Genomic DNA, 11054 nt, shown 5'->3' on the forward strand with positions numbered 1-11054 from the left:
CTAGACGCCGCTGACTCTGGGTTTTATAGCTGTGGGGACGTCAGGGCGTGGCCTTTATCAGTCACCTGACCATCCAAACACGGGCTGGCGGGAATTCTGTAACAATCACACAGTGCAGTCTCCTCACTGGTGCACGGTGCTCTCAGCTACTTACTGCCTGTGCATGTGGCTTATTTTGGATGACGTGTAGCAGTGCTGTGACCAGACAAACTGAATGTTGCAGATTTACAGTAACTCACAGCTGCCATTAAGCAAGTAGCTTATCTAGTTCAAGTTAGACAATGATATTTGCACCTTTCAGTAATGTTGGCAAATAATCCTTCCCTCATGAACCATTTCACAGATTGCTGTAACTGTTTTTCCCACTTATTTCTCACTGGGCTGAATTAATTGATGCTAGAGGTAGTTTTTTTTCCAGCAATAATTTCAACAATAATAAATAACCATCAAAAGTGACATTTTTAATTTTGTATGGAGTGCAATGAAGCTATATAAAAAATTAAATGGTATTTATTGTAGTTGTGCTGTTCGTCAGATCTGCTGGGGTCCAAGATGGCTGAGACTGTTCCACGCTCCTCTCCTCTCACCTCTTTCTACTCCGCCTGTTTCATACCAGCAAAATTGTTGTATATGTACCTCCCACATGAATTTTCCATTAGAATTAAGGGAATGTTAACTGGGATACGGCACCAACACCTGCTTTACCTGTTTCAAATGCCCCAGCAGTAAGTGGAAAGAAGAGTGCAAGATGGGACTTCACAAATATAAGGGACACAGTGGATCCGAAAAACATTGTATTGTGTACGATGTTATAATTTTATATTAACTCATTGAACTTCACGCAAAAATTACAGTTTAAGTTTTGTGTGAAATTATAATTTATTTTAGCCTAGATTAATCATTCGGGATCTAGGTGGAATAAACAGCAGTAAGACAACATGCCATAGGTGAATTCATCCTAGCAAAATAAAGCTACGCAAAATATTAAAAGAAAACAAAAACAATGAAATTAAAAGTTGCAAATCAACTGCAACAATCGCTCTGTGGTCAAATTCTAGTTGTATATCTCATGAGCCCTCTGATCCTAATTTAGGTAGAAGCGCTAATCGCTATATTATCGCTATAGTATCTCCGGATGCTAGGATGAATGCATTTTAATACATACCAATAAAATTTTCATTTTATTTTCTATATATCTTTATAACCAGTTATCCTAGAGTGCCTCGTCATATAACCTCAGTCCTGTCTCTCTCTTTGTTAGTTGCTTTTATTTTTATAAGAAACTATTTCATTATTTTTTTGTATGTCATTTGTTAACTGATTCATCTTAAACATTGTGGATTTATTTTCCATATAAAATTACATTTAATAAGTTCAGGTCTCTGTGTTTTTATGAATTAACGTGTTAGGCATCTTGGTTTTAAAAATGCTACATAGTTGAAACAGGGGAGGTCATTTGGGGTTTATGGTAACTCTAAGGAAATACATGGTGATAGATTAATTGTAACTTTTAAGGGAGAACTGGAGGCTTCCTGAGTAAGAGTGTCAGTTCCATACAAAAAAACTTGGTGGTTGCATAATTGGTAAGGCAAAGTTAGTGTGTGGCATAGACAGGGAAAGTTTCATCATTTTTAAACAGACCAGGTGGTTATTATTGATTAACCCTTTGTCACACACACGCCACGCATGCTCAAGTGAGTGCTGGATCAAAGGTATGAGGCTTTATACAGCAGGCCATGTTTTAATTACACTCCTTAAATTAACAGTATTCTGGTGGCTCTAATCAGCAATGTTATGGCTAACATGAAGGCTGATATTCAAATATATAGTCTGCTTGGTTTAAAATCATATCATGAAGTTGATTATTTAACAAATTCAGAAGTGGTGTCATGCTTCGTTCCAGCTGACGCTTACAGACATTTGAATAGTATATCCAACATCGTATACAAATATATTTAAATCTCTTTCCATGGTGTTTTCATAGATTATACAGTTTCAAAAGAAGAGAAAGGGATGACCTAATAAGCACTCCAGGTCCAGAAAAATAATTAGCATTGAGCTTTATTAGTACTTATTGAAAATATATGAGAATACACAACCAGGATGAAAACGGCAAATATCAAAATAAAGTGTTGAATAAAGAAGTTTAAAATTGTACACCCGGTGGTGGGGCTAATCTAACAAATATAATGCCATGCAGATCCGGAACAGACTAGTGAAAGTACCCAATAATCATGGGCGGGCTGGCCCGGGGGGCAGGGGGGCAACCCCCCGGCCCTAATAGCCGCCTGACCCAGCGGCCCGGGGGGTAGGCCGGCCGGCCGCCCCCCCGATGCAAAATACATAATTCCCCCCCGTGGCCGCATCTGATGATATCAGATGCGACCGTGTCAGCGCACAGGCGGCCGCATCACATGACAGGGGATGCGGCCGTGTCATCAATGATGCGGCCGCATCCCCTGTCATGTGATACAGCCGCCTGTCTGCCCCCCGGGCTTCCCTTTCCCAGCCCGCGCCTGCCAATAATCCAATGGTACGTGCAGGTATTAATGGCCTGAAACATAAGTTGAAAAATTGCCCAAAAGGATGAAAACTAGCCAAACAGATAGTCCTTGAGATGTAATGGGTGTATTCATGGGGTTAAAGTATTTCTTGTAAAAACCCAGATTGTTAGATACAAAGCATCAGTTTTACGCCTATTAGATAGACAGTGATTCTCTTACATATAAACGGACTATAGGTGGCAGCAGTGTATTAGACACTGTTATTAAGATAGTATCTTGCTGTGTGGATTCAATAGGCAAAATTATAATAAAGGCTCTTATCTAACTACCTGCTCGTACAGCGGGTCACTGCTGTTCAGGAACTTAGACTAATCAGTGCTTGTGTAACTAGTTATATTCCGCTCATAGTCTGATAAATTATGTGCATATTACAACACTGTTCAAGAACTTGGACTAATAGGTGCTTATGTAACTAGTTAAATTCCCCTCATAGGGCTAGATTTACTAAACTGCGGGTTTCAAAAAGTGGGGATGTTGCCTATAGCAACCAATCAGATTCTAGCTTTCATTTATTTAGTATCTTATACAAAATGACAGCTAGAATCTGATTGGTTGCTATAGGCAACATCCCCACTTTTTCAAACCAGCAGCTTAGTAAATCTAGCCCATAGTCTGATAATTTATATACATGCTGCAACAGAGTTTCTCCCTGTGGTTTTCGCTGTCTATGCAGCGTAAATTGTACAGAGAGTACTTCCGCAACCAAGATGATATAATTATATGCTAATATTAGTATAGCTCGAACGGTAAAATTTCACTGTAGTCAGAATTGTCTGCTTTGGTACACTAAGTTTAGGGGTCAAACACCACTGCTAGCTGCCACGCTTCCTGTTGTGATGTCACCTAACGTGGCGTCAACCCGACGTACATTTCGCCAACGTGCTTAATCATGGGAAATTACTAGACTGCTGAGAAAGGGTCAGTTTTATAGCGCTTACAGCCAATCAGCATATTTCTCATTATGGTAGTGTTCTTACTAATTGTTATTGGATCTCTATGCTGGATTATGTCGTATGGGGATGCTGTAACAGTGCAGTATGTAATCCAGATATGCACATGAAAAAAAGTATATTTTACTGTGTTATAATACATATGTCAATAAGCTTGGGGTATAACGTTAATCCCTTAACCACCTATGCCTCACCTTAGTATTTATAAATTTATATGACAGATATACATGTAGTGTATATGAAAGTTTATGCATAAAACAGTATTATAATTGTATATATAGGAAAAAATATGTATTTTTTTAATATTTATTTATGTTATTCTAAATTTGTATTTGTTTATTTATTTATTGTTTTTTTGAATTTTTTATTATTGTTTTTATATTTTTTTTATTTCTATTATTTCTTTATTTTTTGTTTTTTAGGTTTTTAATTATTTAGTACTATTAAATATTACATATGAGTATTTTATATTATATTATGTATTTATAATATTAATTTACTTATAATTCTGTAATTGTATAGAATTACTAAATTGTGTCATATAAGTATTTTCATTATATTTCTTGTTCCATATTTGTATTGTTGATTCAAAATTCATCCACCATCAACCGTCACTATTATTGCTTCTGTTGTAAGTTTAACTAATTGGTATATTATTGTTAGTAAATTATGAATAGGTAAAAATTGGATGAAAATTATATTATCAAAGTAAGTTGTACATAATGGGTAAGTAAACAGCTAACAATCTTGTTCCATAATGTAAATACTGCAATATTAACATTGTATGCTGTCAAGGTAAGTATATACATGATGAACCAGTATACAACTATCGATCATGTTCTGTATTCTTAATACTATAGTAGTGGTAAATAAATACATGTGTTGAATTAGTGAGTGTGTCATTAATTATTTACTTATTTAAAAATATACTAATTACAAATTATACTAATAAAATAAATACATACATGAGGTGTAAATGATATCACTACCTGTTAAACACTATAATTGTTGCTGGAACAGCGTGACTGAAGTAATATTTATTGAGATAAATAGTGATTAGATCAGAGGTAAAACAAGTTTTCATAGATTGTAAGCTTGCGAGCAGGGCCCTCTTACCTCTCTGTATGTATTACCCAGTATTGTTTTATCACTGTTTGTTCCCAATTGTATAGCGCTACGGAATCTGCTGGTGATATATAAATAAATATTGATGATTATGGTGTTGTTGCTGTGTAAATTTTCATGCAGAGAATTGCAGCAATGCAAATGCAAAAATGTGCGTTGTTGCATAATATGAAGAACATCACATTTGTATGATTAAAGTTTGTTTCATATTCAGTCAATGCCTTATTATTCACTATATTTTGGCTTGAGTTACAATCGTAGTAATGTGGTTAGTCCACAAAATGAATGGGCATTATAATATTAGATAGCTAATAAATAAACTTTATATATAGTGCTGGATATTTGCATAAATGAAAAGCTGTCCTCACACCTTCAAGTTTAAAGTAGGGTACATTGGTTCTCTAAAAAGTTATAGGATATATTCTGGAGTGAAGATGACACTTACTATGTATGCTAGCAGATGTGGGATACATACATAATGTTTTACTATATAAGCAAATTACTAAACTATATGTAAAATGAAAGATATGACTACTATCTTTTGATACTGAATTGAAATGTCAGCGGAAATATTTTTCTTACAAATAGACAGTTAAAACAAGTTTATTTTTATACTGGATTGAAGCAATCAATGTCATTAGCAACAATTTGCAAATCATTGTGTTGTAAATTAGAAATAATATAAATTAAAAAATTGTGCTATGTTCCATTTTTAGATTTGCCTTTGAGAGTAACTTGTATATTAGCTCCATATTTTCTTTTATGCTTTGTCATCTAACAGAATGCAAAGCATTGCTTGCCATTCCTATTCATTTAACTTAAAATCTGATGAATACCAACCACGGTGCTAAATAAGAAATTATGTCATTCTCATTGTTTTAATTTGTTACAGTAAATTTGAGACAGTATAACTTTATCAGTATTATATTACATACGGTTTTTCAATACATCTCTTGAAAAAAGATTATGGGTCATATTCAATTGTCGGCGGGATTGCTCAGGGAGCTGCGAGCTGAAATCCAGCGAAAGATTACCGAATTAACGGTATTAGTTTTTCCGCGCTCAAACCCGCGGACAATTGAATACCCCCCTAAATGTTCTATATACTTACATAAAAAAATAAAAAAGTTATAATGTGGCAGATCACCTTTTATTTACTCAGTATGCAAAGAAACCACTTAGAAACATTTCCTATGGACAATATTTGGTCCGATTTCCTCGAATTCTGATATTTTTATCCACATTTTCTGGAAAGCGGAGAGAGATGAAAGGATGGATCCTCCCATCCATACGGCGGTCACCCGTTCAGGTGGAGTAAAGACATTCACGTGACACTCTGCAGAAACCAGCTTGGTAAGTTCTTTGGCCAGTCGCACATCAATCCCTTTAAACAGGCTTGATCCTCCTGACATGAGTATATTTGAATAAAATGTGGTTCTGAGGTCAATGTCACATTTTGTTATTGTATTGAAACAGAGTCTGTCAATACCCGGAGCTTCCATGCCAATGTTAGCTGGTGCAAAGAGTATTTCTGGGCATCGAAACCTCTGGTTGTGAATTCTGATCACTTTTCCATCGGGAAGTTTGTATTCCACCTCCAGTTCATGTGGCTTTCTTCTCATCTCTTCATCTATATCTACTGCAGCATAGCACAGCTTCTCTTTGATGTCTCTAACGATCTCTCTTTCTGCTGAACTGACTAAAGAGGTGCCACTTTCACTCAATATCCTCATCAGGTATTCTGTTAGGTCACTCCCAGCAAGATCCAGTCTTAGCACTGCATGGGGAAGGCAGTATCCTTCAAAGATTGGCACAGAATGGGTTACACCATCTCCACTGTCCACCACACAGCCAGTTATCCTGCCAGAGCAATAAAGAGCCAACACAGCTTGGATAGCAACATACATGGCTGGTACTTGGAATTTTTCAAAAAATATTTCTGCCATCTTCTCTCTGTTGGAAAGTGGGTTGAGCGGTGGCTCTGTAATAAGAGCTGGTCTTTCGGATGGATTCATTTTTAAGTTGTGGAAATAGATATGTTTCCAGACAAGCTCCATGTCTTCCCAAGATGTGATAACTCCATGTTCCACAGGATACTTAATGGAAAGGATTCCCCTTTTTGCTTGTGCTTCCTCTCCAATAAAGTATTCCTTCTGGCCACCTCCAATCATGACAGACCTTGCCTTTGCCCGACCTATTATGTTTGTGTAAATGAACCGTGGCTCTTTATCTCCCGACACTCCTACTTTTATCAGCCCTGAGCCATTGTCTATAACTATAGCAGGTGGAAAATCATCCATATTGGTTTCTGTAAAGGTGATCACTTCTCTTCATTGGTGACTTGTTGTCTTTATCCACATGTAACATATGTTGGCTGATAGTGATATAGAAATAAAGTATGATGTAATAACCTATGTCACAAAGGCCTCCATGTTAAGGTGATTGATGTAACAAAGACATCTCCACAACCAGCTTGTGCTAGATTACTTTGTAGTGCTAGTTGTTTACTTTTCTAACATGTATCTACAAGGCATGTTGATCATACAGCAAGGAAGGGTTGGAGTTGGTTATAAAGGATCTAGGAGTAAATCAAGTTACAAGAGCTCATGGTAGTATGCAGATAATTATATTATTTAGCTCACATGTTTAATGCCATAAGTTTATTTGGTTAATTTACATAAGTTTATTTGGTTAGTTCACAGTTTTGTAATATTAGAAAGACAGAAATTCCCTTTTCACATAATTTTCTTTTACTAAACATAGAGTTTGACTTTGACTTGGGACTAGAAGATCCTCTGGTGAATTTAGTTCCCAGTCTACACCTGAAAACATATATACCTTCTATACCTTCTAGCCTTTTTGTGGCGGTCATCTGTAGCTATGATCATTGAGGTCTGGGGCACACTTAGGGGGTTTCCTGGTACTAAAAATCTGCCTACAGGGGACAGGCTTCCACAGCTTCTTGTAGAAGCCAATTCATTCACTTCCCTGAGTGTGCATGTGCTTGAAATGGGTAAGAGCAGCTGCTAAATAAAAAGGACTGCCTGTGACTCTGCCCATAAGCTCCACCCATGACTCCAACAAACTCCACCCATAACTCCGCCCACACATAAGTAAATTCTGTCTGAGTTATCTGCCTGCTCCCTGGGGCTGCTTTTTAAAGAATGAGTTAAGTCACCCATCGGCAACCAGTGGTATGCAAGAAAATTTTAAGTGGCACCCAAGTGTGCCAGGATGTGGGGTGCGCCACTCGTGACCCCCATGGTGCAGCAATCAACATCAATGGCAACATACCATGGCTGCAGGCCTAGTGGATACACTGATAGAGCAGCAGTGGGGGTCCTTCTTGCTGCTCTGTCTGTCTCATCTCAGTGTCACGTGACTGTTACAGATACATGGTACACAGTGGAGGCTGGCTGCGTCTGCAAAGATCTTGTGTATGGAGTGCGCTGTTGGAGAGTCAGGCAGAAGGGTAATGTTGTTACACTGGTGGGCATATGGACAAGTAAGTGCAAAGCTGGTAGGCTGGGGTGACATGTGTGAGAAAATCTGTTAGGCAGTGTGGGGTTTTAAGCTAAAAAAGCTTCTAGGCAGGGAAGTATGTGTGATGAAGCTAGTAGGCAGAGGGTGGCATATGTGAGATAAGCTGGTGAGCAGATGGGCATGTTTGAGAAAAGCTGGTGAGCAGAATGTTACATGTGAAAGAAAAGTTGGTGGGCACAGGGCAGGTGAGAGAAAAGCTGGTGGGCAGGAGACATGTGTCAGAAAAACCTGGTGGACAGATGGTATGCGTGAGAAAAGCTGTTTGACGGGGGGTCAAGTAAGGGGAAAGCTGGTAGGCAGATGGACATGTGTAAGAAAACCTTAACCTGGCGGCTATGGTGCATGTGAGATAGGCTCTTGGGGGTTGGAGTGTGTGTGAGAAAAACTGATGGGCTAATTGGTATGTGTAAGAAATGCTGGTAGGCAGGGAACATGTGTGAGAAAAACTTGTGGACAGGAGGCATGTATGAGAAAAGCTGGTGTGAAGCGAACATATGTAAGATAAACTAGTGGGCAGATGGGCATATATGAGAAAAGCTGGTGAACAGGGAGTGACGTGTGAGAAAAGCTTGTGAACAGAGGACATGTGTCAGAAAAGCTGGTGGGCATTGGGTCATGTAAGAAAAAAGCTGGTGGGCAGATGGGCATATATAAGAAAAGCTGGCAGTAGCTGACGTGAGACAATCTCTTGGGGGTAAGGGGCATGTTTGAGAAAAAGCTGGTTGGAATGGGACATGTATGAGAAAAGCTGGGGAGCAGATGGGCTTGTGTAATTAAATCTGGTGGGCAGGTGTTTGATATTAGTGTGACCTGTGAATACTGATCAGTGTGCACCAGATGTGATGTCAGTGTGACCTGCATATAGTGATCAGTGTATACCAGGGGCTGGCTGGCAAGTTTTAGTCCAAGGGGAGGGGGGAGAGACTCATGAAGCAGCCTATTAGGAACATTGTAAAGAAAAAAAATGTGGGTGGCCCAGTGACCCAGCCCAAGGTAGCCCACTATGGGACCGGCCCAAAGGGCAGATACCCCCCAGCCCAGCAACTAGTGAGTGTGACCTGTATATAGTGTGTACCAAGTGTGTGATATCTGTGTGATACGTGTACAGTGATCAGTTTGTATCAGTTGTATGGTACCAGTGTAACCTGTACCACTGTACAGTACATAACGATGTAACCAGTATGTATAATAAATAGTGTATGTGCTGGTTTATTGCAATAAACTATTTTTGTTTTGTTTCAAAATCTAACATTTGGAGGCCCCTCTAGAATTCCTGTATTTGCCCCTCGGTAGCAATGGAGCCTGGTCAGCATTCTTCATTATGCATCAGTATATCTGGACTGCAGCCTTGCAGCCAGCCAAGAGGAAGAAATAATTATTATTTCTATTTTACAAAAGTCAAGCGTGTGTGGGTTTAAGAAGTGGGTACTGGCGGGAAGAGGGGCAGTAGACTGAAACTTTGCCTAGTGCTCTGAGAAAGCTTGCACTGGCTCTGTCCTCTCCTCCTCCACCTCTTTCCTCACAGCGCACAACAGCATCCTACACGGTGTAGTGCTGTTCTTCATATTGGGGCTTCTCACTGATTTTCAGTCTGTTAGTTAGTCCTGCTTGCAGCCGAGTAACAGTACAAAATTAGTGTTAAAAAAGGAAGGAGAGGAAAACCACCAACATGTATAGCTCTAATAGTGGTGGCACCCCAGAAATGTTTTGGTCTTGTAATGTTCAACGTCTGGCACCCAAAAAGGAAAAAGTTGCCTACCCCTGAGCTAAGTAATAAAATCATTTGTTGGTGTGCATCCTAGTAGGCCGTCCTGCATCAATTCCGTTCTTACTCTGCTCTACTGGTAGGTTGCTTCTCTGCTGTATGTTTCAGCCAGGAATAATACACAAAGGGAACAGACTGGTTTTCAAATCATTTGATTATTTAATATTATTGTAGTACTACGTGGTGCTGTATGTTACAGTATCATGTGAGTATGGCGGAGTGCATGGGATTAGCAACATTGGCATGTGATTGAGTTGGGATATGGCTTGAAGCCTGTGCTGGTAGTATATGCAGCAGTAGCAGTAGTGTGTCATTGTTGTTAGTGTCTGCAAGTAGCATTTGGTGGTGTCACTGTGTGTAGATGTACTATAGTGTAGTGATGGTATTTCTAGTGTAGTTGGCAGCAGCATGTGGTAGTGGTGTCACTGCGTGTAGATGTACTATAGTGTAGTGATGGTATTTCTAGTGTAGTTGGCAGCAGCATGTGGTAGTGGTGTCACTGCGTGTAGATGTACTATAGTGTAGTGAAGGTATTTCTAGTGCAGTTGGCACACACATGTAGTAGTGGTATTAGTGTGTGTGATGTGCAAGCATTTGTATTACTGTCTGGCAATAGTGCATGAACAGCAACATTCAAAATCTCTTTAATAAAATACAAAATTCTACCATTCAAAAAAATATAAGGCCAACCTCAGCAAACTTCAAGACCCCTGCTCAGTCCTCATAGGCTTCAAAGGCCCCAGCTATCACTACATTTTATGGACTACGGGAATTCCATTATGAAACAATCTGGAGGCATGTTGCACATTACACTGGTCTCCTTCACTAAATTGAAACCTCCATATGATCAGTGATACCATGTGGAGGCCTCCATTGTATGTGTCGGGGGAAGGTTTGTAATATGAAATGCAGGACAAAAAAACATCACAAACTCCCTCCAAGTGTATAGAGCACAATTAGACAACAAATACTTGTAAACAGGGCCGGACTGGCCATCGGGCACTTCTGGCAAATGCCAGAAGGGCCGATGGCACCGTGGGCCGGTCCGGCTACCTGCAATCACCATTGTAATAATTAAAAAAAAAAAAAAAATCCTACTTGCGGTGG

General features: G+C 39.1%; 1 protein-coding gene across 1 annotated transcript; it reads right to left on the bottom strand.

Moving 5' to 3' along the window:
* Positions 1–5767: 5767 nt before the first annotated feature.
* ACTRT3 (actin related protein T3) lies at positions 5768–7010 on the bottom strand. The gene has a single exon (XM_075200571.1). It carries the CDS (start codon positions 6937–6939, stop codon positions 5818–5820), a length of 1122 nt encoding a protein of 373 aa, XP_075056672.1. The 5' UTR covers positions 6940–7010; the 3' UTR covers positions 5768–5817.
* Between the last annotated feature and the right edge of the window lie 4044 nt (positions 7011–11054).

Source organism: Mixophyes fleayi, chromosome 3, assembly GCF_038048845.1.
Source record: "Mixophyes fleayi isolate aMixFle1 chromosome 3, aMixFle1.hap1, whole genome shotgun sequence".
Lineage (NCBI taxonomy): Eukaryota > Metazoa > Chordata > Amphibia > Anura > Limnodynastidae > Mixophyes > Mixophyes fleayi.

Coding starts and splice junctions, on each gene's coding strand:
- ACTRT3 (XM_075200571.1), bottom strand. CDS start 6,939: ATGGATGATTTTCCACCTGCTATAGTTATAGACAATGGCTCAGGGCTG.